Source organism: Danio aesculapii, chromosome 14 (genome assembly GCF_903798145.1).
Source record: "Danio aesculapii chromosome 14, fDanAes4.1, whole genome shotgun sequence".
Lineage (NCBI taxonomy): Eukaryota > Metazoa > Chordata > Actinopteri > Cypriniformes > Danionidae > Danio > Danio aesculapii.
In genome coordinates, this window is record NC_079448.1 from 46,854,085 (window position 1) to 46,880,945 (window position 26,861).

Below are 26,861 nucleotides of genomic sequence, written 5' to 3' on the forward strand. Positions count from 1 at the left end.
TAATATGTTATTATGAAAAGAATGCGTTGTTGTTAATAAGAAACTGATCGTAATAATACCCAATTTAATATCGGGCACAACTTAGTAGGCAAATAGCGGAGGTCCTAGAGGCAGCTCCGATGTGACGTATTTCCCTTTTCGCATGGCTCTTGGACAGAGTGGCTTGAAGAGATCATTTCAATCATAAATAACCTTTCATACAGCTTAGAAATGTTTAAACTCGAGGGACTCGGGCCGAAGATGGATCCGGAGGAGATGAAGAAGAAAATGCGTGAAGATGTCATTACGTCCGTTCGCAACTTTTTGATTTACGTTGCGCTTCTGCGAGTCAGTGAGTATCCAGAGGCTTCATGCATGTCTTGGGTTAGATGAAATGTCACGTGTGTCGTCTTAAGAAATTAATTAAGTTAAACGTGGGACCGCGTTAAATCATGAGTAATATGTCTGTTCAACATGAATGAACCAATGAATTTGGTCTAAATGTAGATGATGAATGGCAGAGGTCACCTTTAACACCCATCATAAATTCCAAATCTATATAGTTATTACGTATGTATGAACCTAAAGAGTATTTGTTTTTAAGAACAGACATTTTAGTAGTCGTGATGTATCATTTCTTATTAATGAATGGATTAAAATGTCAACGTTTTGAATGGTACTGTATATATAGCATGTTTTACCGCGTTTACCTCATTTTGATTAAATATGCAGGTGTGCTACACCTTTTAAATGATTGTATGACACATTGAGGTAAATTTTGGTTTTATATTAGCACCTTCTTAACCTTTTTAATTTCTATTTAACATTTTTTAGCTGTGGACAATATTTTAAAGTAGTGTTTAAAATCAATTTATAGAATTAAATGTAAAATAACTGCTGTGAAAATACAAATAGGCACTGAAAATGTATTACAAAATGAACAATAGTTGACAAAAATCAAAATACTTTCTTTCATTGCCAATAGACAGCTCACTAAAATAACCATCATATGGTCTGACCAAAGAAATTGACATTTTAATCCATCTGAATGTATTATCTACCAGTAAAGCACAAACAAAATGGTATCCTTACCTGTGTACTGAGTGCTTGAATATTCAGTCAGTCCTTCAGTTGGACTATATTGGTGTACTAATGTAGGATTTAGTGAATGAGGGTATAGACGGTGAGTATGGACACAGGACAAGCACTAGTTATACTTTGGTCATTTTTGAGCGAGATGGTAGTGGTCTAATACATTAAAATAATTGATGGTGAGGTAAAAGTGCTCCTGCCAGACCCAGAGATTGGCTGAATGGAGGTTGGCTGAAAGAAAGAAAAAAGGAACAAGTTTCTTTATTTCTTTCTTTCTGCATTTCTTTCCAGAGAGAGAGAGAAAGGAACACACACAGGGTTGGGCAAAAGTACATTAAAATGTATTTTAAATAAAATACATCAATTTTGGGTGCATCAAAATAAACTACAAAATACAGCAGTCACAACTTATCAAAATATAATACAGTATTTTGTAAATATTACAAAATACTTTTACAAAGGAGCATGACTTTTTTTTTTTTTAACAAATCTTCATCAATTAGACCTGTTGGATCAATCCCTTCTCCATTAAACTGACTTGGTGAAGTAAACAATGTTTGATAGGAAATGTGGCCAGCAAAATTGCCATCATCTCTGGACATTGATTATTCAACCTCTTAATATTTTAAAATGGTGTTAAGTAGTTAAATTTTTGTTGTTGTTCACAGGATTTTTCAGAAATATCGTTTTTGTTTTTTTTTTGCTATTGAACTTTTTAATACTCATTGTAAAAACTGTATTAGGAGTTTTTGATTATTAAACATTTGTATTGCATAAGTTGTGACACATTAAGGCATACATCTTTCCTCTTCATTGTCTATACGGTGGACCTATCCGCTGCTGTATGTACGAATTATGTACGAATCACTAAACTGACAAAACGTAAAATATTTACGTTTCCTCATGAGATCAGGCTGGAGGATTCAGGAGATCAGGATTCATTTCCTGTGGTGGCCAGTTTTAACCGGGAACACCACAAGTGTAACAAGGTTGATTAAAACACTAAAAATTCAATGAAAGAGGTGATCATCGCTTTTCTATGTTCAAGTGCAAAGTGTGGAAGATATCATAAGGCCTTGAGGCAATCGTATGTAAAACACAATATTTAGGAGTGTTTTAATTTGTGAATCGGTCAGATTTGACCTGAACAAGACAGGAAGGTTAATATAATCTCAGAAAAGTATTCTTTGCAAATTCTAAATGAGGAAAACGTAGCAGCCATTGACTATCAAAGTACAACAATACTCACAGTCAATTGGAGAATTCCTATGATGTTTTGAAGTCAATTTCAGACCCAATATTTAAAGAACAGTCAAAAATTGTCACTGTTCACAAATAAACGAATGTGCCAATATATAATCACCTTTACCTTAATGAATTAAACTTGTAACAGCATATTAATATACATGTATTCATCTTTTATTATTTGTACCAGCTTTAAATTTCATATCACACATTTTTGAAGCCTGCTTGTTTTTAATTACTGAATAAATTCCTTTTATTTCAGCCCCCTATGTTTTGAAGAAGCTGGACAGCATATGAGGCTTCACTCATGGGCAAAAACATTCCCTGTACAGAAGAGCATGCGGGACCGGGACGATGCTGCACAGAGTTGATTACATCGGCAGTTCATGAAGAGATGTGGTCAATTTATGTCGTCACTAATTTAAATCTTTATTTTACTGGGTGATTTGTCCTCATCTAAACTTAAAACAAGGGAAGTCTACAAGAATGTTATGTTCACAGTGACCCAAGCAATAAATCCTTATCAGACATTTATATTGACAGTAGTATTTCCAAAATCATGCGTCTCGAGGATACTATACACTCTGTTAATGCACTGCAGACATCGTACAATTCATTGTTCGCATTGTATTCATGACTCAACTACCAAATACAGACTTTTCAGTAAATCCTTTATTGTTGTGTATCATTCATTCTTCAGTATCTTTAATCAGCTTCATGGAGTGTAAAGGGCAGTTGGGTGTTGAATGAATCTCAAATTTCACAGTTAGAGCAAATGAGCATATTAAATGATTGTGTTGGAATGAGGTTATCCAATAAACTCAATCTAATACATGTTTTATCCCATCTAATCTCACAGTTAATGAAGTGCATTCAGTTGTTAGGTCAGACTTGTTTTCTGTCAATATAAGGCAGGAGTTAGATTGCTACATTTTCAGCTCGCTAGGCATTTCAGAGCCCGTCAGGCCTGCCAGTAAGTTGTTTGCCGTCAGTTCGCTCATAACACCGCGTGTAGAGTATGTGGCACTGCCGATGTGAGGAAGAACCACTGCAAGACAAAATAACATCAAGGTTTGGCAGGTTTTCAGTGGTAAAGATTGAAGACAAATCGCTTCTCTGATGTGCATTTACAATGTACAAGTGAGATATAACCCTTGTGTGCTGTTGGGGACGTTTTCATCCACTCTGGGGTGATTTTGATTCTTAATTTGGCCACAGCTTTCTCTGTGTTTCAGCAAAAAGAATTCTTTTTGGTGACGAATCCTATTTTGAGACATTTTTTGTGAAAATGCTTTGAAAGTTTAAATTCAACAATACACTCTTGGCAAATTTATAATCCTTTCATTATGTTTGTGGCTGTTTTTGTGCCATTTTCTTTCATTATAATGAATGTTTTTTTTTTTTTTTTTTTTTTTTGCAAATCCATGACACCATATTGTTACGGTTGCTGTATATTTGTAGTATTTTTGCCTCCTGTTCTCTCTCTCTTTGTCCCAGCTTGTCATTTCCTTTAGGTCCGCCTCCGTGACAGCTGATTGGTCTGGAGACCAGTCAATCATCATTGGGCGACGTGGCGTGGTCATATAAAAGGACGCCAGAAGAGCGGAGGGGAGTGGTTTTTCCTTTGATCTTGTTTTTGTGTGATTTTTCTGACATGATTTTGTTTTTGCTTAATTTTCGTTTGGGTAAAATTATTTTATATTACTTTTGCCCAGTTTGAGCAACTTTGTGAATTTTTTTTATTTATTTATTTTTTTTTTGTACATCTTTATTTAGATTGTTTTGTTTGTTACTCTCTGGTCCAGCTCTTACCCGACAATATTGAGAGATTTCAAGTTCACACTTTTCCTCAGAGTAAGGTGGATAGGGAAAATGTCGTACGACTTCCATTTTGCAAACACTTAGACAATATATTGTTTAAAACACCAGGTAAGAAGTGATGCCATCTGTGTTTTATTTTATATAGTTCAGTATAGGGAAGAATACAGCGCTTGGTGCTGAAGACTTTTCTTTTTCTTTTCATGTTTCTAGCAAGGTAAAGGGTTTGGTATGAGTTAGAATTGTTGTATTTTTTTTCCATTTGGTTTCACTATCGTCTCCTTACTCTTGAGTTGACCTAATTTTGTTTGAATTTGCCACTTTATTATTATTGTAAATATTTTTTCTTTTTGTAAAAACATTTGGGCATTATTCTGGTTTCACTTTTTAGTACATTAAGTCACTTTTGTTGGCAGTTTTGTTGTTTGTGTCTTTTGCTTGCACCCATCACTTGAAAGTACCACACCTTTTAAATGTTATTTCTTTTACCCTAGACTATCATTGCATTATTGATTATTTGTGGTTTTGCAGTCCTTACTAAGGTAAATGATCTTCTCTTAGCTGCTGATTCTGGATATCCGTCCATACTTATTCTTTTAAATATCACAGCTGCTTTTGATACTATTAGTCCTTCACTATTATTGGATTGACTGGCTTCTATAGGAATAGCTGATAATACCCTTCGCTGGTTCTCTTCTTAATTAAGTGACAGAAAACAGTGTGCAGATGAAGAAAAGATGCTCTGATCCTGTTTCAGTCACTTATGGTGTTCCTCAAGGGTCAGTATTGGGTCCACTTTTATTTATTATTTACCTCTAGGTCATATATTTCGTTCTTACGGCATAAATTTACATTTTTATACAGACGATACTCTCGTTTATATCTCTACAAAACCTACAACATCTCACCCCTACTGACCATACTAAATGATTACATGACATTAATATATAGATGACTAATTTCTTAAAGCTAAATGCCAGTAAAACTGAAGCCCTTCTGGTTGGCTCTAAGTCTGTTTTATCCAAAGCTCAATCTTTCTCTTTGTTCATTAATAACTTCCCAGTCAATTTCTCAACCCATGTGAAAAGTCTTGGGGTTATACTGGATGGCATGCTTTTGTTTGGTTCTCATACAAGTAATATTTCACGTTCTTTTTTTAATTAGCGTAAAATTACAAGACTTCGCTCTTCACTATCTCAAAGTACTGAAGCGCTTGTACATGCTTTAGTTAAATCATGGATGTATTACTGTAACTCCTATCTGGCATCCCTGATAAGCAACTTCATAGACTACAGTTAATTCAAAATTCAGCAGCTAGGATAGTTACCTGCCCACGTGCCTCTGATCACATAACTCCAATTGTCTTTCACCTGCGCTGGCTCCTTTTTCACTATCGTATACAATACAAAATCCTCATCATACCAAGCTCTTCATAACTTGGCACTTTACTATCTTTCTGATCTTCTTCATTTTTACACTCCTTTTTTACTCACTGAGATCTTCTGCTAAATTGTTATCTGTTCCAAACTTTAAGATGAAGCCATTTGGTGGCAGGGCTTTTAGTTGTGCCGCACCAAAGTTATGAAACTCCCTGCCTTTTCACATCCGCCAGGTGGACTCTATTTCCAATTTTAAGTTTCAGATAAAACATTTTTGTTTAGGATGGCTTTTAATGATTTGCTGGTTTAATATAATTTCGATTGCTTTTTACAGCTTCTATTTTTATCATGTGCTTGCGATATGCTGTAAGGTGTCCTTGAGTGCTTTGAAAGGCGCCTATAAAGAAAAGGTATGATTGTTATTATTATGCATGCACACTATAATTTGATGTTTTACTGTAGAACTCCATAAAAAAAGTCTGAACTTTCGCACAGGCATATCTAAAGGGTTAATGTTGCCAAATTATCGATAGTAAAAATGAAAGGTTTTACCTCTTCCCAATAGGGAAAACCACCAACAATCAACAATGCATCATTATATTGTGTCATGGGTTTGCAATCAAAAAATGACATTATAATGGAAGTCAATGGGGCAAAAACGGCCACGAACATAATGAAAGGGTAGTCAATTCGAACAGTACACAAGGGTTTAAAGCTGTTTTTGCTCACCGCAGTTTTTAAGTGTCAGCAGTGGGTGGTTAGTTGGCAGAGGTTCAGGAGTTGTGACATCAAGCCCCGCTGCTGCAATCTGACCACTGCTGAGGGCTTCAAACAAGTCATCTTGATTCACAACCGCCCCCCTAGAGTAAGAGAGATTACAGTGTTTTTAATAATAAACTTATTGTTAAAAGAAACATCTAAATGCCCTGCTTTTACAACCACTTGCTGAAAGCATAATTCATTAAAATTGATTTGCTAATCATCTGTGCGAAAAGCCCTAAATAATCAAGCAAGTTTCCCTGTTGTGGTATACCTGCTGGTGTTGATGAAGACTGATGTTTTCTTCATCTTGCCAAAGAAGGTTTTGTCACAAAGACCCTGAGTGTCAGGAGTCAAAGCACAGGAAACCACCACAAAATCACTCTCTCTCACCAGAGTATCTAAAGGCACTGAAAGGTGAAGATGAGAAATAAAGTCGTCAAAAAAATAGTAACACATCCTCTCAAAACGGTTTAGTACAACATATTTACATGTAGATTTATCACTACATACAGCAGGGAAAGTAAGTATTGAACATGTCATGTTTTTCCTGAGAATAATATTTCTAAAGGAGCTGTTGACATGGAATTGAGCCAGATTTTGGTAAAAACCCAAACAATACAAACATAAAAATAAAATAACACAAAAAATAACAATACAATGTAATAACACAAGGAGAAAGTGCTGAGCTACTGAAACATATTTAATACTTTTATACAAAAAGGCTTGTTTGGTGATGGCAGCTTAAAGAAGCCTGTCATATGGAGAATGAAGTCACATGCTTTGCTCAGGTGAGAGTTTTTCACAGACTTTAACAGAGTTTAAAAATCTTGATGGTTCCTTGGGTCTCGTCTATCAAATCTGTTCTTTAAATGAATATTATATTGGATTCAGGTGATTGGCTGGGCCATTCTACAGCTTGATTTCCTTTCTCTGAGAGCATTTGAGTTTCCTTGGCTGCACTGTAAAAAATGCAGGGTTCCACACAATTCATTCATGTTGTCCCTAAACAAATCGATTAAGTTAACAGTTTTAACACATGTGGATTAAACAAAACAATTAAGTTGTCCCAATGAAATCTCAAGGATTGTGTTGTTTCAACTCATTTTAAATAAGTAGTTTGAACAAGTTGAAAATATATATTTTTTAAGTGTGTGTGTTTTGGATTATTGTCTTGCTGAAATGTCCACCCTGGTTTCATCTTCATCATCCTGCTAATGTAGATGTTGGACTGAAGCAGCTAATGTTAATTTACAATGACGAAGGGCTGAAGAACTACTGAGAGATTTCAGCTGCTGTCTGGGCTTTCACTGCCTTTCTACACCTCCCTTTCTTCATGTTTAAGACTTTTTCCCTGCATCATTTTATTATGCATAACTTCATTTGTAAACTTCTAAGATTTGTTTTCTTTGTATATATGAATTTCTTGGGTAGTTATCAATGTCCAGGGCAATTTTCAAGTCAACAGCCCTTTTAGAAATATGTGTTCTGAAAAAAATGGTAACATGTTCAATACTTATTTTCCCCACTGTATATATATGGGGAAAGAGAAACGTATTAGGTGAAAAAGCAGTGATGTGCACCCAGGAAATTCAAAATTGTTTGAAATTAATTCGACAAAGTTAAATGCTAATTTTAGGGCGTCATGGTGGTGCAGTGGGTAGCAAGATCGCCTCACAGCAAGAAGGTTAATGGTTTGAGCCCTGGCTGGATCAGTTGGCATTTGTGTATGTTTGCATGTTCTCCCCATGTTGCTGTGGGTTTCCTCCAGGTGCTCCGGTTTCGTCCACAGTCCGAAGACATGCGCTATAGGTGAATTAAATAAACTAAATTAACTGTAGTGTATGATTGTGAATGCAAGAGTGTATGGGTGTTTCCCAATGCTGGGTTGCGGTGGAAGGGCATCCACTGCGTAAAACATATATTGGATAAGTTGGCGGTTCATTTCACCGTGACGACCCCTGATTAATAAAGGGACTAAGCCGAAAAGGAAAATGAATGAATAATTGCTAATTTTACTGTTGTTAACTAACTAACTTTATTTATTTAGCGCAACACAACAACAGTCGTTGACCATTGTGCTGTACACAAACTGTATAAAAATTATCATATAAGATCAAAGGAATAAAACAACATATAAAACATGAAACATAAAAGAACAGTACAAGCTCAAATGACTCAGGTATTTAAAAATGACTCTGGTTATTTATCATTATTGTTTTATCCTAGAATGTTGTTGTGAAATACAGCAATGAACATTTGAAGTAAATATTAAAAACTGAAAGAATAGGTGTTGTTCAATAGTTTTAGGGAGTTTAGGGAAAGGTTGTGATCCACTTCAAATTTTGACTCTTGTATCATTCATTCATTTTGGCTTAGTCCAGGGGTGTCAAACTCAGTTCCTGGTGGGCCGCAGCCCTGCACAGTTTAGTTCTAACCATGCTCCAACACACTTACCTGTAGGTTTCCAACAAGTCTGAAGGACTAATAAGTTTAATTAGTTTGATCAGGTGTGTTTAATTAGGGTTGGAACTAACTGTGCAAAGCTGCGGCACTCAAGGAACCAAGTTTGATACTGTATATGTGGCTTAGTCACTTATTTATCAGGGGTCGCCACAGCAGGATGAACCGCCAACGAACTGAATATTCCGGCATATTTTTTTACACAGCTGATGGCCTTCGAGCCGGAACCTGGTACTGGGAAACACCCATACACTCTCAAATTCACACATGCACACACACTACAGCCAATATTGTTTACCCAATTCACCTATAACTCATGTCTTTGGACTGTGGGGGAAACCGGAGCACCTATAGGAAACCCACACCAACACGGGAAGAACATGCAAACTCCACACAGAAATATCAACTGGCCCAGCCAAGACTTGATCCAGCAACCTTCTTGCTGTGAGGCAACAGTGCTGACCACTAAGCCACCATGCCACCCTGACTCTTGTATACTGTTAATCATTGTTGTTGTTTTATTTTTTTATCATTACTACTATGTGATTTGTTTTCATATGCTCTTTAATGTAAACGTTGCAAATTCTTTGTAATCCATTTGGTAAGTTTGAATTTATTTTAAATTTAACAGAGAAAGAGAGTAAGCAGCTTCTCTTCCTACCATATTCTCCATCAACCTCTTGAGCTTCAGGTTTGGGTTTTCTGCCCGTATACAGAAGTTTCTTCACTCCAAAAGGTTTCAGTCTCCTTGCAATGGCCAAACCTATAAATTGCAAAGCAAATGGAGAATCTGTAATGCAAATTGTTATATTAATAGTTCATAGTTCTCGCTATAATGATAAGTTCTTGAAACTTTTTATTAACAATGTTTAACAACATATAGTAGGTGATGTCTTTAATTATCCTGAAAGATCACGCTGCATACTGTAACAAGGTGCTCCAGTGGGAAGTGACTGGTTTGCACTATTTATGTCACTTAAGTGAAATCAACAACAGATGGTGTATGTAACACAGCAGATGCATAGGTTGTTTATTAATGATACTGAAGGGGGAAAAAATCTATGTACTGTACCTATGCGTCCCAGTCCAATCACTCCAACAGTGCTGCCCGAAAGACCATAACCACACAGCCACAGAGGCTTCCATGTGCTCCAGCCACCACTGAGCGGGACGGGGAAATTATTTATATTAAATTAATGCAAAAATTTGATATTAAAGAGCCTTTAATATCTAAATAAACAAGTAATACATTAAAACTATAATTCAACGACTTGACAAGAAGTCAACATAAAAAGGAAGTTAAATCGTTTTGTCTGCCCTATTGTGACGTACAGCTGAAGTCAGAATTATTGGCCCCCCTGTATATTTTTTCCCCAATTTCTGTTTAACAGAACGATTTTTTTCAACACATTTCTAAACATAATAGTTTTAATAACTCATTTCTAATAACTGATTTATTTTATCTTTGCCATGAAGATAGTAAATAATATTTGATCTAGATATTTTTCAAGACACTTCTATACAGCTTAAAGTGACACTTAAAGGCTTAACTAGGTTAATTAGATTAATTAGGCAAGTTAGGGCAAATAGGCAAGTTATTGTATAACGATGGTTTGTTCTGTAGACAATCAAAATATATATATAGCTTAAGGGGGCAAATGTTGGCTGTAAAATGGTTTTTAAAAAACGTAAACTTTCATTCCAAACCAAATAAGACTTTCTCCAAAACAAAAAAATATTATAGGAAATACTGTGAAAAATTCCTCAATCTATTAAACATCAATTTGGAAATATTTGGAAAAGAAACAAAAATTCACAAGAGGGCTAATTATTTTGACTTCAACTGTATATCTAAATAAAAACCCTTAAACACTTGAAAATATACTGTACTTTGGGAATCAAAAAAGTGGTCAGGCATTAATGCATTAGTAGGCTGATTAGTAGGCCCACACTGATTAGTAGGCCCACACGGAATCTGCACGTGCAGATTTCCGCAGATTTTTTGCCCATCATTGATTCTGTATATTTACTTGTGTAAATGTGTGTACATTAATATTTATTCCGTTTTTTTAATTAATTATAGTACTATTATTTACAATACAGTTTGTGAAATAATATTTTCTATCTTTTAGTAGATATTTTATTATAGAAGACTTGCTTTGTAGATAAATAAAGTGGATCTAATTTTATTTGCACTGTAAACATTAAATAAAAGTTGAAAAGGTATTACTTTTTATATCATATATTAAGGTTTTAGTTATGATACTCCCAAAATAATTCTGCATAAATCCGCAGATTTTTAACACAATTCTGCTCAGAAAAAGCAAAAAATGTCCACAGATTCCGTCTGGCCCTACTGATTAGATGATTTGATCAGTTTGTGGATCTTGGGTGACTCATAAGATCCCGACCACGTTAATCAGAGAAGAGAGACGTTGTTGGAGGAAAGTATTGTTGATAAAACATTGTCACAAAAAAATTTTTTTAAAGTGTACACAAAAATGGTTCATAACAAGTAATTTAATATTTCAAAAGAGAAGAACAATTGTCAAATTGATTTAATGTCATCAAGATTATTTTGATTAGACTTGGGGCCCAATCCCAATTCTAGCCCTAAGCCCCTCCCCTTACCCCTACCCCTCATTTTGTGTGTTCATGTGAAGGGGTAGGGGTGTCCCAATTCTCTTTAGCTGAAAATGTAGGGCTAAAGGGAAGGGCTAGATAGTCCTCGAAAGAGAGATTTTTCAGGACAACACTCAAAACCAAGGGGTAAGAAAATTTCGCAGAATACACCAGCCACAATGGCAATATGACTTCACACGTGAGTCAGGAGATGCACAAATTTAAGTATTTTGTGGCATTAATAAGAACTTTTACAACAAACCAGCATATGTTTTAATACATTCATAATGGTGTTCGTGTTTTACCGTCATGCTTTTAAAAAAAACACTAAAAGCCGCTATTAATAATCCATAATAATAACTCCTGTATAGTCGTCCCACAACATACTTACACATTTGACACTCAATGACACTCGAATACTCTGTCAGAAAAGTCTAGTGGCTGGGAATGACCTTTTTACAGTGTCTGATATAACCTCAATGTAGTTTTCTTGTGTTTACATAGATGAATATGGCCACATTGTAAATGCACAGTACAGTTACGAGCTTATTTCCACATTATATTGTTAAGATAGCATCATATAGTTGCCTTCAGTGATTTCCTAAAGAAAAATACCCAGAAAAATGCAACTGGAATAACTACCACATTCGTTATCACCGATCTCATGAAGTAAGAGCTTGCGATGACATATGATGACGTGTGTGGGTGTTGTAGTGCTGTCCCATTTCTTAGTAAATTTGTAATTTGAGTAAATTTGAAGCCCTTCCCCTTTACACTCTATTTCAAGAGTGTAAGGGGTTCAAGGGGAAGGTGTAGAGGTACAAAAATAGAATTAGGATTGGGGCTTAGAAACGTTCCCAACAAAACTGATATGTCATATGAGCAAGGATATGAGAAAGGATGTCGGACTGACTTTTTCACTTCCTCTACACCTTCAGGAAGCCGTCGGGCAGTGGCCAAAAGGAGAGCCACCGTCAGCTCAGCAGTGGCGTCCGTCAAAACATCAGGAGTGTAGCCAACTCTTATTCCTCTGAGACCAAGAAAGAGAGAGCACATGCATTTAAACGCAACCAACCGTAAAGCATCCACTATCCTTTTTCTAAAATTCAAACTCACCGTTTCTTGATCTCATCAATGGCGAGGTGGTCAAATCCTACAGAGAGAGTGCTGATCACTTTCAGGTTGGGCCCTGGATGTGTTTAAGAGGGAAGATATCACAATGTTATTTCATTTGTAACTTACCCTGAAGTGCTGGATTACCTGTACCATGAAGCTGGATTAGCTGGCCAGCCAGTTAAGTTTTAGTGTAGTTTGCACCAATATTGGTTTTTAGGTAACATGAAGGTTGCTTGACTTTAATCACTCTTTATTGCCAAAGTAGATGAGCTGAGTTGAACATTACTCTTTCAACAATATTGTGTAATACATGCTTCCGTGAGTCACGTTTTTGCATCTATTTAAATTACATCTAATGTATTAATAAAACATATGCAAGTTTTCAATGTTCGAGAGATCTTTAGTGTACTCTGACCTACAGTATCCCCAGATTAGCTAATTCAGAGGTTACTATTGGTCAAACTATGCATCTAATTTGACTTTACTAACCTATATCCAGATACAAAACACCTATTTTACTGGAGAAGTGTCTATTGAACACTCACGATTGCTGCTGTAGATCTGCCAGGTTCAGTCTGTTGAATTATTCTTTTCCCGTGTAGACTGATTGGTGTGATTATGCATTCACAATGGTATGAACCATTAAAGGGGTGGCCAAATAAATATTTGTATTATTTATTATTTTTAAAAATAATATTGGTTTTTAAGATACAGATCAAAGAAAACTATTTCTCACTAAGTTGCTTTGACACAATGTACATTGTTAAAGCGCTAAACTTCAATTGAACTGAACTTGAACTATTCAAGGGTTGACCCTCTATACAACACTGTTTATGACACATTTAACGGTCATCAATTACTTTAAAGTTTTTCATATTTAGATTTTTTTTAAATTATGCATATTTATATGTATTTACCTACGTATCATGTCATCTTTGCATCAAATTATAAAAAATGTTGCTTTCTGTTCTGGCTGCCGTTATCGGTCTCACACAATGTTTTCCTTTTTCTAAAAGTCTTGATAACCCTAAAATCAAGTTTTGCTTTTATTATTTCAGCAAATAGGATTGTAAAAAAATGTAAAAATGGTCCATTGTTTTGACGTCCTTCAGGAGGATCTAGCATTAATTAGGGCAATCGCTGCAGCCCAGAGACCTCCAAGTGGGAAGGATTACACCGCAAGTAGATTGGGTGACCTCCAAGTGGGATGGACTTACACCACAAGTATGTTGGGTTTAGGTGGAGTAGACATTAATAAAACACAACAGGTTACTGTGAGGTTGGGTTTAGTGTTGGGGTAGTTGTAGACATTCATAAATCACAATAATGGACTCCGTATCATGTACAAGACATTAAATAAATAAAAACTCCAGGTTTGTACACCCCACTTGGAGCTCAAAGCCCACCCACTTAGAGCTGGCTCCGACCTCCGTTTATAACCTTCTCGAGAAATGTATGTCCCCCTCCGAACCCCCCTGTAATTCGCATCCTGGTGGAAACTAAACTGAAACTTAACTGGCTAGCCAGCTAATCCAACTTTATGGTACATGCCCCTGAAGTTTACCTTACCGGCTGCATCCAAAACCTCGGTATCAATTTTGTCAGAAAGTAAACAGATGAGTCCATGGGCACCTGCCACCCCCTTCAGGAGCTCAGCCCGGGGCACAGGCTCATCCGAGTCCCACAGTGACAAATCACACCTGAACATAATAGAGAACAAAGAAAGAAACAAAAATGTATTATAGTAATAACAATAGTAAATGCAAAACATAAAAAACAGCTCATACAAAAGTTTGTGCAAGATCTTTTCAACCATTTAAACGCACAGTAAATTAGTGTGCAATAACACACATAACATAATAATTTGACATGTAACTGTAAAGTCAGTTGTAATTTTAATTGCAGAAGTGTTTTATCAGTATTTTCCTTAACAGATCCTTTAAGTTCACATGATCTCATTACCACTCCAGGGAGAGCATCTTAAACATTGTATACACATAAAACTACAGCAATAATATTGCAATAAGTTAACAAAAATACAAAATAATCTAATTAAATACATCAAAATGTTGTGCATATATTAACGGTGCTTCATACAAGTGAGTGGGCTTGACAAACCACCTGTAGAAACACTAATAATGTGACCATTTGACATTTCTACTGTACAAAGGCGGACGTGTAGTATTTTATGTTCACCTGTTAAAAATAAACAGCGTGGCTACCTGACCTCATTAACACTCCGAGGAGAGCATCTTAAACATTGTATAAACGTAAGATAAACATAGTGTTGAATAAAATACTGTATAAATCGTCGTACATGCTGGCTTTCTGGAGTATTTTCATGCCCTCCTGCGGAATGCGTCTCGTGACGAACACTTTCAGCATCTGGTGCGCGCTCATCCTGCACGATTAAAGTAAACACGGACCAATTAACTGAATAAATGTAGCTAATATTTCGCAGAAACACACACAGACTTCCCTATTTACAATGTGGGAACTGGGAAGCACTAAAAAAGTGCATGACAGTGGGCTGTAAAGGGTCGCGTTCAGCAGGCTTTAGCGCCATCTATTGGATCGGGTGGACAGCACAAGTGCAGTTTACTTTTCTGAGGGAGGATATTTTGATAAAAAAAATACAAATGTATTGGAGTTTACGACAGGTGTTATTGACGTGGGATTCTTTATAAGTTCCTTATGTGTTTTGTTTACTTTTTGTTTGTTTGATTAATCGATTGGTTTACTGAAAATGTTTTATTCGCCCTTTGTTTTTTGTTTCGCTTAACGTAACTGTGACTTAATTTGCTACGTAAATACTTGTGTGAATATAATGAGCGCATGACTTGTTTAACTTATTATATATATGTATTTTTGTAGGTTTTGAGGTGTTTGTTTGCTTTAGTACAGCGGGAATGTGGACAGTGCAAACGGTCAGGTGGACTGCTGGTTGTCGTGAGAGCTCTGCGTGAATCTCCTGCGACTTTAACCGGTAAAACAAGAAAAAACTACAGTAACACTTGACTTACTAGTCATTAGCACATTCTGTAAGCTTTTTGAGTGTCTTAAATATATTGTATAAGTTTTACATTCATCGTGTTGTCGTTTATTGAGGTAAAGTTTTTTTATATTCTCAAATTCGTTCAGTGACAACATGTGACACGCTCCCTGTATTGTTTACCATGGTAATTTTAATATGATAATGACCTGTAATCACATGTAAGTATGACTTGAAAACAACATTATTATTAATTGGACTATGAACAATTTTGTACATACTTTGATAGTCATTGGCTGCTAATATGATTTTATTCATTCATTAATTTTGCTTCAGCTTAGTCTCTTTATTCATCAGAAGTCGCCACAGCAGAATGAACTGCCAACTTATTCAGCATATGTTTTACACAGCAGATGCCCTTCCAGTTGCAACCCAGTACTGGTAGACACCCATACACACTCATTCGCATACATACACTAGGCCAATTCACCTATAGCGCATGTCTTTGGACTGTGGGGGAAGCCAGAGCACCCAGAGGAAACCAGCACCAACACGGGGAGAACATGCAAACTCCACACAGAAATGCCAACTGGCCCAGCTGGGACTTGAACAAGCGACCTTCTTGCTGTGAGGCGACAGTACAAACCACTGAGCCACCGTGTGTCACCCCTAATATGATTTGCTATTTAGAATTTGGAAAGAATGCTTTTCTGAAATCGTGAAAAGGTGAAAGTCATAATGTGTGAATATAAAACCAATTTTACCTCAATTTGTCATTTACAGTATCTGCTGCTGGTCCTTGGTGTAAGAAACTTTCCAAACCTGCTTTGAACGGTGAGGTTGCTCTTAGTAGACCACATAACCACTCATAAGTGTACATTTTTGGAAATTGAGATTCGTACATCGTATGGGAGCTGAATGAAAAATTTTGATTAGAATAGGCCAATATTTGGCTGAGTACAACTATTACAAATCTGCAATCTGAGGGTCTAAATCAGGGGTGTCAAAACTCAGTCCTGGAGGGCCGGTGTCCTGCAGGTCCAACCCCAATTAAACACAGCTGAACCCTATTTTTACAGTCTATGAGCTAAACCAGCTAATCAAGCTCTTTCTAGGTATACTAAAAACCTCCAGGCAGGTGTGTTGAAGGAAGTTGGAGCTTAACTATGCGGGACATCGGTCCTCCCGGACCAAGTTTGGGCACCCCTGGTCTAAATCAAAGGTCTCAAACTTAATTCCTGGAGGGTTGCAGCTCTGCACAGTCTTGCTCCAACCCTAATCAAACACACCTGATCCAACTAATCAAGGTGTTCAAGACTGTTAGGAGCTATTAAGCAGCTGTGAGTTGGAGGTGGTTGGAACTAAACTCTGCAGAGCTGTGGCCCCCCAGGAATTGAGTTTGAGACCACCGGTCCAAGTGCACATTAGTAATGATAAATAGAATTTTGATATATTTACAATAGTTAATTTACCCCTTTTTATAGAACATGATATTTACTTAATATTAGAACGATTTTTTGACATAAAAGAAAATTCTATCATTTTGACCCATGCGATGTATTTTTGACTATTGCCCAAAATATACTCATTCAGCATAATATATTAGTGATGTGTTTTTATGGATTTTTAAATGGTTTTGTTGTCCAGTTTCACATATCGTATACACAGTTGTGAATAGATTTAGATTCTCATTGGTTGTTTTTCTTTTTCAGAGGCTTTGGAGAGGCTTTCTTTGCAGGTCACACCTTGTGGGTCTGTTCAAGAAGAGCTTCAGACATTTATTGACAACTTTGGATGTTTGTTTTTCAGCTTTTCTTGCTATGTAAGTGCCTGGGTAATCATATGAAAGTTATATTTAACATATAGTTTGTCTTTAATTTGTATAATGAAGAAATATTGTGCTCGTCATATTACCGGTAGGCATACAGTATGAATAACTGGTCTTTTCTAAAAGGTTGGAAACACTAGTCAGTCAATAGAGGCTGAACAGACAAAGATCCAGAGGTTTCTGCACAGACTCAGTCTGGTTAATGCACAGGTGAGACCAGTGATGTCCATTATACATTGAAATGAACCAAAACCTTTATCCCTAAGGTAAGTAATGTTGATTCAGTCTGCTCAATCCCAGACTTGTTTATTTTAGGTGAAAATCATCTTTGAGATTAAGGCAGATTCAGTGACACACAAGCAAATATTCAGGTACATCTTAATAAAAATATATACCCTTGTGTTCCCATTCAAGCTTTTGAGTAATTGTGTAAATAATATCAGTAAAACAAAACCCAAAGATTTATTTTTAACTTTGATTATTATTATTATTATTATTATTATTATTATTATTATTATTCAATTCTTTTCTGTATTGTTTAACACAGAATTATTTGTTATTTTACAGTGGGGAGAAGAGTAAAGTTTCAGTGATGGATTACAACATTTCTATGGACACTGCTGCATACAGACAGTCAGTTTCTGCAGTGCTGTATAACAGAACAATTTAATAACAGCCATTATAATTTTTATAAAGTGTCCTGATTTTGTCTCACTGTGATTCTGAAGGAGTCTGCTCTCCAAATGGAGTCTGCGGTCCTGTCCAGAAATGCATCAGGAATTGGGAGACCCGCTGAGCTTTGTGCTCCCCACGGACACAATAGAGGCTGGACTGTATGGAGAAATGAGTGTAGTTACCATGGCAATGCTTGCACCCTGTATGGATCAGTATGCCAACTGGCCCACTCACCTCTCATGCATACGGATATCCTTTGCAATGTGCATGCTGTTTGTCATTCAAATGTACAGATATTATGCTTTTTCAGATAACTTCTAGTAGCGAAAGATGTGCAGTTTCACAAGCCTACTTACATTTTTAACACATTTACTTAATGACAGGCTTTGGTCTTCATTGGGTGTCTGCAGTCATCTGCATTGACCATCAAACACTGTGGTTGTATTGAGGCCTGGACAAGTTTGGTTTGTGTTGTCAATATGCCAATAGAATCCTGTTTTCTTTGCTACAAAAACAAACCTCCAAAGGATGAGGACTCAAATTGGTGGGGTAAAGCCAACACAATATTTGCGTTCATATCACTGTATTTACAAGTGCTGAAGAAGCTTCTAGAGCTGAGATATGGGAATAAATATTTGTTTCTAACATTGACCATCTGACCAATCAGAGGAGAGCGATACTCAGAAAGACAGGGTTTAGCGTGAGCAGATTCTTAAACCGACTGTTTCAAACCGAGAAAAGAACTGATCCCACAGTGTGTAAATTGTTAGGAAAATGAAAGTGCTCCAGGGGGATCCCTAAGACTTCCCAGGCCAGACGAGAGACATAGTCCCTCCAACGTGTGCTGGCTCTTCCCTGAGACCTTTCTAGGTAGGTGTCCAGGAGGCATCCAAAACAAATGGCCGAGCCACCTCAGCTGACTTCTGATGTGAAGGAGCAACGGCTCTAATCCACATCAGTAGTGTCAGAGCTTCTCACCCTATCTATAAGGGTGCGCACTGCCACCCTGTGAAGGCAACTCATTACGGCCGCTTGTATCCGGGATCTTTTCCTTTCGGTCATGACCCAAAGCTCATGATCATAGGTGAGAGTAGGAACGTAGATTGACCAGTAAATCGAGATCTTTGCCTTTCGGCTCAGCTCCTTCTTTACCACAACGGACTGGTACATCGACCGCATTACTGCTGCCGCTGCACTAATCTGCCTGCCAATCTCACGTTCCATCCTTCTCTCACTTGTGAAAAAACCCCAAGATACTTGATCTTTTCCACCTGGGGTAAGGACTTTCCTCCAACCTGGAGATGGCAAACCACCTTTTTCCGGTGGAGCACCATGGCCTCTGACTTGGAGGTGCTGATTCTCATCCCAGCCGTGTCACAGTCTGCAGCAAACCGCCCCAGTGCATGCTGAAGGTCCATGTTCGATGAAGCCAACAGAACAACATCGTCTGCAAATAACACCTGTGGTCCCCGAACCGGACACCCTCCAGCCCAAGGCTGCGCTTTGAAATTCTGTCCATAAAAATTATGAACAGAATTGGTGAAGGTGCAGCCATGCCGGAGTCCAACATGCACTGGAAACAAGTTTGACTCATTGTCGGTGATCCGAACCAAACTATGACTCTGTTCATACAGGGACAAGACATCTTAACATAATAATAGGCTTAACATAATTATATAAATATATTTTAGAGCTTAAAGTCTGCTAAATGACTAAATGTAAATGTAAATGTAAAGGGCACCTATGTTGAAAATCTTCTTTCGGGAGCTGTTTGGACAAAACTGTTTGTGTAGGTATAGTGTGTCCACAGTCATATTGGGGTGATATAAAGACATGCTGACTGCAACTTGACGTAGGAGTGCGTTTTCCCCACCCACCTATTTGATTGACAGCCGCGTATTAACATGTCTCCGTAGTACCGAATATAATCATATCAACAAGACAGGACGTGCACAAAGGAACCGGGAATAAAAGATCTGTTCAGCTCTCTGTGATCATCAATCCTCATCAAATGTGATCAAGAATGAGTTTTACAAGTTTAAAATGTTTTTAAAACAGTGCATGTTTGTAATGAATTATTGCAATTTTAAAGCCTTTACTTCATCACCACAGCCGCATGTCAGTACAATTATAAAAGAAGATGCTTCAATCCCGGTTTGTGGACGTTAAATCAGGTTTGTTTTGTACATTAACATAACAGATATCCACACCGCAGTGGATATTAATGTGTATCCTGTCAGATTTGCCATGCACAAACAGTGCAAAGTTAAACGCGCTCGCTGTGTGTGCGCGAACTTTGTAACAACATTGTGTGTGACTCAAGACTTGAATTAACTCCACAACAAACACATCAAATAATCATTGGGAAAGTTCTTACTGTAGTATGTCACACAAACGTTACTTAAGATCTGCTTCCTCCATGTCTGTCACTGTGCTGTTTATCTGACGCAGCTGAGGCAGAGATTGAGGCACACTCTGACAGGCAAGTGGGAACAATGGGTGGAGAGAACTAGCATTAAAGGCACAGGCAACAAAAACAGGTACATTGTGTTAAAGGCCGAAAATTCCAACATTCAGAAAGGTATAATAAATAATCTGATGGGTGTTTTGAGCTGAAACTTTACAGACACATTCTGGAGACACAAAAGACTTATCTTAAATCTTGAAACAGGGGTAAAATATGTGCCTTTTAAAGAAAACAAGGAACTTTAAAAAAAGCTTAGTGGCACCAAGAATGCATATGGTGATATTAGTAGTCTTATGAGTAGTGTTATTTGCTGTATTATTATTCAGAAAAGTTAAAATATTGGTTTACTTAACACTCATCACACATATTAGTGTATAGTCCATGTGGCCTGCCTCTAATGCAACAAACACAGATGAGTTTCCTTCAGAGTTTGGCTACTTCACTGTCCTGGGCGGATCTCGGCTTTTCCAAAGTCTGCTGTAAAGAATCACAAAACATTCAAGGTAAAGGACTAAAAGGGAAGAAATTGGGGGTTCTGAGAGCGAATTCTCTCACTGTATTGTAATTTTATGGATGACGGCCTTGCAGCAAAGCATAATGTGCTACAAATCACATTGGATATGAGGATAGAGTGGTTCAGACAGTGTATATATTATTTAATTATGTTTTTCTTTATAGGATCTCTGTGTTCAGATGTAGAATTCTCAGTTGAAATCAAACGCAGTCAGGAAACACAATGTTGGGATGCTGTACAACAGAACAATGAGCCAGAATGCAGTCATGCTGTAGAACAGACTCTGACTGTCTTCATTTTTGCTCAGTACACAGACCCCTTTCGCTCCCAGATCACAGACTTCATGAGTGAGCCCCTTTTGATTGCTTAATTACATAGATGTGTTTAGATTCGTCTTAAAGTCCCATGACCTTAACAATGTACAATGTTTATTTTGCTAGCACACATTGTTAGTCTTAACTATTATGCAAAAATCACTTTTATAAGGAGTATAAACACAGTTGTTTGGTCAGAGTGTGTGAATATAGCCAACCTCTAATGGTAAAAATGAAATTATTCTAATTTTCATAATCACACTTGATAAAAACAGTCTGCAGAAACACTTTAATTGACATTCTCCCTTTATACGTGTTATCAGAGGGTGAAAACCTTGCCCGTTAGTGATGATCTCTCCCTCTTTAGCATAGACAGCCCTGAGTGAGAAGCAGTCGTCCTCCATTAGAGTTTATTCAGTACATGCTGAAGATAATGTCAGCGACTAAGAAGCATTATAAATGTGGAGTTTATGGATGCAAAAATTGAACACTAGTCTCCACTTATTTGTTCTGAGCCACTTAATTTGACATTTTCAGTTTTTTAGAGATAATGTTAGACCTGATATGAATCTGCTGATATGCTGAGGCGTAGGTGTTTGTAGTCCTCTTCTGATCTTGTTTAAATTTAAAGCGACCAAAATAGCACAAGTTGGTCCAAAGTCTAAAAAGGTCAGTTTCAAAGAGTTATAAAACATTATCTGTGGGGTATTCTAACCTGAAACTTCACACACACAGTCTAGGGACATCAGAGGCTTGTTACATTTTGTAAAAAGGGGAATAATATGTCCCCTTTAAGGTAAACAATTACAGTTTTTTTAGTCGTTTTGGTGCATTTCTTACAACACTATTTACATTTGCACAACAGTTCATGCATTTCTCAAAACAATTAGGACAAACTGCAAAACCTAGTTGATAGCCTGCAAAAGTGTGTCACTTGCTCAAAATGGATAGCTCACTCCTCAAAAGCAAGTATTGATGTCAATGAAAGTGTCAGTGTCATCAAGATGAAAAGTCCAGACACCAATGTTTATGACCAAAATAACCACGTGGCTTGGTCATGTTTTCATTATGACAGTTTACTCCAATGCAAAAAAGTCAGATTTTGGTGACACTTCCTGAAAATGCTCAAGACAGCACTATATACTATTTGCACAGCCAATGAAAAATACAGTAAAGTTAGACATCACTGCATTTAGTGAGGTATCTGAGTACAAGACACTGAATATGTATGTTTCACATTTTTACTGCATATGCTCTTTGCAATTCTAATTTATTCACAGCATTGTGCAAAAGAATAAATGCACCCTTATTTACAACAAACATAAACTTCCTTTGAGTAGGGCTGTGCACAACTAATATTGCAGTACATATTGGAACTGAACATACAACACACTGTAAATCATTCATGAAATTGCTCAATTTAGAAGACATTTTCAGGAAAAAAGGATTTAAACATTTTTATAAAGTTTACTTGACAGATTTTGACTAGTTCAACATTTTTGTATGTAATGACTCAAGTAGTGAAATGAGAACTATTAGTTTTATATGGAATGACTATTCAGCATTCACAAATTTTATGTAATTTCGACTGACAAAACATAAGCAAATTATAATGTTATAAAATAGCAGAGAGTTGTAGGAAAGCAATTGATGCATGTCCAAATGTATTTGCAATTTGTTGGAAGGAATGAGAAAACTGCTACTATGGTGTGCACAAATGACTAATTGTTTTGAGAAATGCAATAAGTGTTGTGCATAAATAGTGTTGTGAGAAATGCACCAAAGCAACTGAGAAAAACTGTAATCTGTGTTAATCCAGCGAACAAAACTGTTTGGAAAATCTAACCATTTGCTTCCACTCTGAAATTGCAGTCCTTCTCTGATGATGTCAGTTTGAGGGTGGAATATGCTTAGCCACTCCCCTCCAACTGTTAATTTGCTGATGTGAGTACGAGCACAAAAATCTAACCCCGCCCCCCTACTCAATATTGCATTTCAGTTGGAAATTTGTCATCGTACTTAAAAAAAAATCTGACGCATGTTTGTTCACGACAAATTAACATTTGCTTACCATTTATGTCCTTAAGAGGCTCCAAACCTTCATAAGTTTCTTCTCACAAAAGATGATGTTTTGAAGAAACATGGTTGTTAACTACTGAGGTCATATTTTTAAAAAATATGTTTGGGTTTTGAAAGAGTGGAGAGCATGAGCAAATGGTGACAGAATTTTCGTTTTTGGATGAATTATCCATTTAATGGTTTGAATATCTTCTTTTGAATATGTCAGGCAGTGAGGAGGTTTTTGAGAGACACTTGGATGCAGTTCTTTGGTACAACGAAGATCAACTGAGGGCAACTCTTCAGTCTACCATGAAAAAAACACTGAAGAAATTTCAGAAAAGACATGCAGTAAGATTTGTTTTTTTTTTTTGTTTTGTTTTTACTTCATTTAATTTACTTATGCTACCGTTCAAAAGTCAGAATTTAGTATTTTCACTTGGCAAGCATGCATTAAATTGACAGTAAAGACGTATATAATGCTAGCTATCTAATAATAACACATTTAGCTGTCAATAAATGTGACCTAGGACCACAAAACCAATTATATTGTTCATTTTTGTAAAATTAAGATTTATACATGATCTAAAAGCTAAATAAATAAGCTTTACAGACAGGACAAAATCTGGCTGGTATATTTTCAACTATTTGAAAATCTGCAATCTGAGAGTGCTAAAAAGAAATGTCTGAAAAAAATCACCTTTAAAATTGTCCAAATTAAGTTCTTAGCAATGCATATTACTAATCAAAAATTAGGTTTTGCTATATTTACAATATATATATATATATATATATATATATATATATATATATTTTATTTTTTTTTTTTTAAATGTCTTCATGGAACACATCATTAATATGCATGGTATGTCTTTATTATTATCTAATGTTTTTTGGCATAAAAGAAAATACAATGTGCAATATTTTTTGCTTTGAATTTATCAAAGATTCCAGAAAAATATATGTATGTAAAAATAAATGATAATAACATGTTAGAACAAGACTGTAAATGTTTTAGCAACCTTGTGTTGACAGACAGACAGACAGATAGATAGAAGTATGGATGGATGGATGGATGGATGGATGGATGGATGGATGGATGGATGGATAGATAGATAGATAGATAGATAGATAGATAGATAGATAGATAGATAGATAGATAGATAGATAGATAGATAGAAAATGTTAATGTTTCTTGCATGAATTTAATACACTCATAACTTTATTTAATAGTGTGATTTAAAACAATGCTAGCAAGCTTTATAAGGTTACTATCATGATCAAGCACAACACTGACATGTTTTAACACACTGATAACATGTTTTAAACTAATAATATTTTACAGTATTACTGTTTTAATGCATTTTACCTCCTTCTTTTATCACAAGCCTGTGGTGATCATAAAAGAAAATCCTAAAATCAAAAAACCCTAAAAAAGCTTTGCGACCCAAACTTCTGAACAGTAGTCTAAATGAAGCAATTGTGACACCACAGCCATTAGTCATTGTTTAAACACCACTGAAGCATGCATCTTTTCTGTGTGTACTTCAGGGCAGGCAAAGGTTGAATTGTACCATACCCATTGTCTTGAGCTCAGTGAACAGTATAATTGCCGGCAGCAGCAATGGAGAGTTTCGAACAGCCTGCGTTGATAGCATGAGGGTATAATATATGGCTATAATTCATACTGGCTAGAAAATACACAATTGTATGTGTCATTTGACTTATTCCTAAGGAGGTGCTTTCGAAACTTGTGAAATCTGCTTAAAAAATGGGTTTGTTTTAGGTCAAGAGCACCTGTGAATTGCAAACGTCGCTGCGACAGTCTTTTCAAAGCATTGTGGATGGGAGATTTACTCCAAGGGCCAAGTGTAGAAAAGAAAAGGTGCTTTCGCAAATGTTTCTTTCATTTCTGCATTCATGGTTTAGCCTTCTTACTGATTGTTTGTGATTGTAATGTCTTCAGAGGGTGGCACAGGCTGTTCGCTCTCAAAAGAGGAGTCCTGACATCTTGGAAGAGGGTACGTTTTAATTAGTTCAAGGAATAATTATTATTATTATAATAATTCAATGTTCATGTGTCAATAGGTTAGAATTATACAGTTACTGGGCGACACAGTGGTTCAGTGGTAAGCACTGTCATCTCACCACAACAAGGTCGCTGGTTCGAGTCCAGGCTGGGCCAGTTGCCATTTCTGTGTGGAGTTTGCATGTTCTCCCCCTGTTTGTGTGGGTGCTCCGGTTTCCCCCACAGTACAAAGACATGCGCTTTTGGTGAATTGAATAAACTAAATTGGCAGTGTATGAGTGTTTCCCAGTACTGGGTTGCGGCTGAAAGGTCATCCGCTGCTTAAAACGTATGCTGGAATAGTTTTCAGTTCATTCCGCTGTGGCGACCTCTGAGAAATCAGAGACTAAGCCGAGGGAAAATTAGTGAAAATTTGTATTCTTAATTCAAGTCTTTTGGCAGCTTTTGACTTTAAAGCAGCACTTACATCATTTATAGTTGTCTGAGATGATTGTGTTTTGATTTATGTTTTCCAGCATTTGAAAATCCACGATCACTGTCTTCTAAGAGGATTCACTGTGATCTTGAATCCTCAAGTTTCATCTCTGAGAAGAGGCAATGCACAGAGCCGTTCTCTGAGGATTCAGACACAAATGAGGCAACAAACATCCAGAAAAGTCCCTTGTCTCCTGTCCATCTTCCTCAAATCCAACAAACCAGAACAACTGCAGACAAATCCTCAGCCCCGAGTCTCACTAAACTGATCAATGAACAGGTAAATTATCAGTCAGAATTATTAGAAATAATTATTAGAATTATTTCTAATAACTGATTTATTTTATCTTTGTCATGATGACAGTTAACAATATTTGACTAGATATTTTAAGACACTTTTATACAGCTTACAGTGACATTTAAGGCTTAACTAGGTTAATTAGGCAAGTTATTGTATAATGGTGGTTTGTTCTGTAGACAATCGGATTAATAAAAATTGACCTTAAAATGTTTTTTAAAAAATTAAAAACTGCTTTTACTCTAGCCAAAAGGAAACAAATAAGACTTTCTACAGAAGAAAACATTTTTTAGGAAATACTGTGAAAAATGTCTTGCTCTGTTAATTATCCTTTGAGGAAAATACTGCCAAAGAAAATAAAGGAAATACTTAAACAACAATTTTTTTTGAGCAGTAGGGCTAATAATTGTGACTGTCAATTCAATTCAATTCAATATAGATTGTGTCAAAGCATCTTCACATAAAAGGTCATAGTAAATAGACTGTATATTAAATGTAAAACACATATTTAATGTGTAGCCCAGCTCTGTCACAAAATATGTGTGTTGTGTGCATGTCTGAACTGGGGTTTTTTTAATGTTTGTGAAGGTGGAGGAGCAGTGGCTTCAAGAGCTGGAAAACTTTTCTGAATGGGATTGAAGAAAAGGCTTTTTTTTTCTGATGTTTTGTTCATGTCCTCAAGACCATGAAAGATATTTACATTTTTTTTGGACCGATACACTAATAGTAAACTAATAAA

At 36.4% G+C, this 26,861-nt stretch overlaps 3 protein-coding genes across 3 annotated transcripts; 2 read left to right on the plus strand and 1 right to left on the minus strand.

The window, feature by feature from the left end:
• The first annotated feature begins 114 nt into the window (after positions 1-114).
• tomm5 (translocase of outer mitochondrial membrane 5 homolog (yeast)) lies at positions 115-2,984 on the plus strand. Its single transcript, XM_056472511.1, has 2 exons — positions 115-331; positions 2,579-2,984. Exons 1-2 carry the CDS (start codon positions 211-213, stop codon positions 2,611-2,613), a joined length of 156 nt encoding a protein of 51 aa, XP_056328486.1. The 5' UTR covers positions 115-210; the 3' UTR covers positions 2,614-2,984.
• On the minus strand, positions 2,971-14,991 carry grhpra (glyoxylate reductase/hydroxypyruvate reductase a). The gene is made up of 9 exons (XM_056472510.1): positions 14,791-14,991; positions 14,043-14,173; positions 12,474-12,546; positions 12,271-12,387; positions 9,808-9,896; positions 9,397-9,498; positions 6,547-6,682; positions 6,243-6,373; positions 2,971-3,364 (listed from the first exon to the last, which is right to left on the minus strand). The coding sequence occupies exons 1-9, from the start codon at positions 14,871-14,873 to the stop codon at positions 3,243-3,245; spliced, it is 984 nt and encodes a 327-aa protein (XP_056328485.1). The 5' UTR covers positions 14,874-14,991; the 3' UTR covers positions 2,971-3,242.
• Positions 14,962-26,861, plus strand: zgc:195212 (DUF4554 domain-containing protein). Its single transcript, XM_056471866.1, has 16 exons — positions 14,962-14,988; positions 15,348-15,459; positions 16,249-16,299; positions 17,178-17,287; positions 17,420-17,503; positions 17,609-17,664; positions 17,861-17,926; positions 18,022-18,217; positions 20,800-20,938; positions 21,114-21,296; positions 23,551-23,672; positions 24,873-24,983; positions 25,108-25,206; positions 25,288-25,342; positions 25,866-26,104; positions 26,711-26,861. Exons 1-16 carry the CDS (start codon positions 14,962-14,964, stop codon positions 26,759-26,761), a joined length of 1,701 nt encoding a protein of 566 aa, XP_056327841.1. The 3' UTR covers positions 26,762-26,861.

Excerpts from the sequence above, each read along its gene's own strand:
- grhpra (XM_056472510.1), bottom strand. The coding sequence starts at position 14,873 with ATGAGCGCGCACCAGATGCTGAAAGTGTTCGTCACGAGACGCATTCCG. Across the intron at positions 12,388-12,473 it reads ATTGATGAGATCAAGAAACG|AGGAATAAGAGTTGGCTACA; the intron begins GTGAGTTTGAAT and ends TCTTGGTCTCAG. Across the intron at positions 9,897-12,270 it reads GGTGTAGAGGAAGTGAAAAA|TGGTGGCTGGAGCACATGGA; the intron begins GTCAGTCCGACA and ends CGTCCCGCTCAG.
- zgc:195212 (XM_056471866.1), top strand. The coding sequence starts at position 14,962 with ATGTGGGAACTGGGAAGCACTAAAAAA. Across the intron at positions 16,300-17,177 it reads TTCCAAACCTGCTTTGAACG|AGGCTTTGGAGAGGCTTTCT; the intron begins GTGAGGTTGCTC and ends TTTCTTTTTCAG. Across the intron at positions 18,218-20,799 it reads CTCACCTCTCATGCATACGG|ATATTAGTGTATAGTCCATG; the intron begins ATATCCTTTGCA and ends CACTCATCACAC.
- tomm5 (XM_056472511.1), top strand. The coding sequence starts at position 211 with ATGTTTAAACTCGAGGGACTCGGGCCGAAGATGGATCCGGAGGAGATG. Across the intron at positions 332-2,578 it reads CGTTGCGCTTCTGCGAGTCA|CCCCCTATGTTTTGAAGAAG; the intron begins GTGAGTATCCAG and ends CTTTTATTTCAG.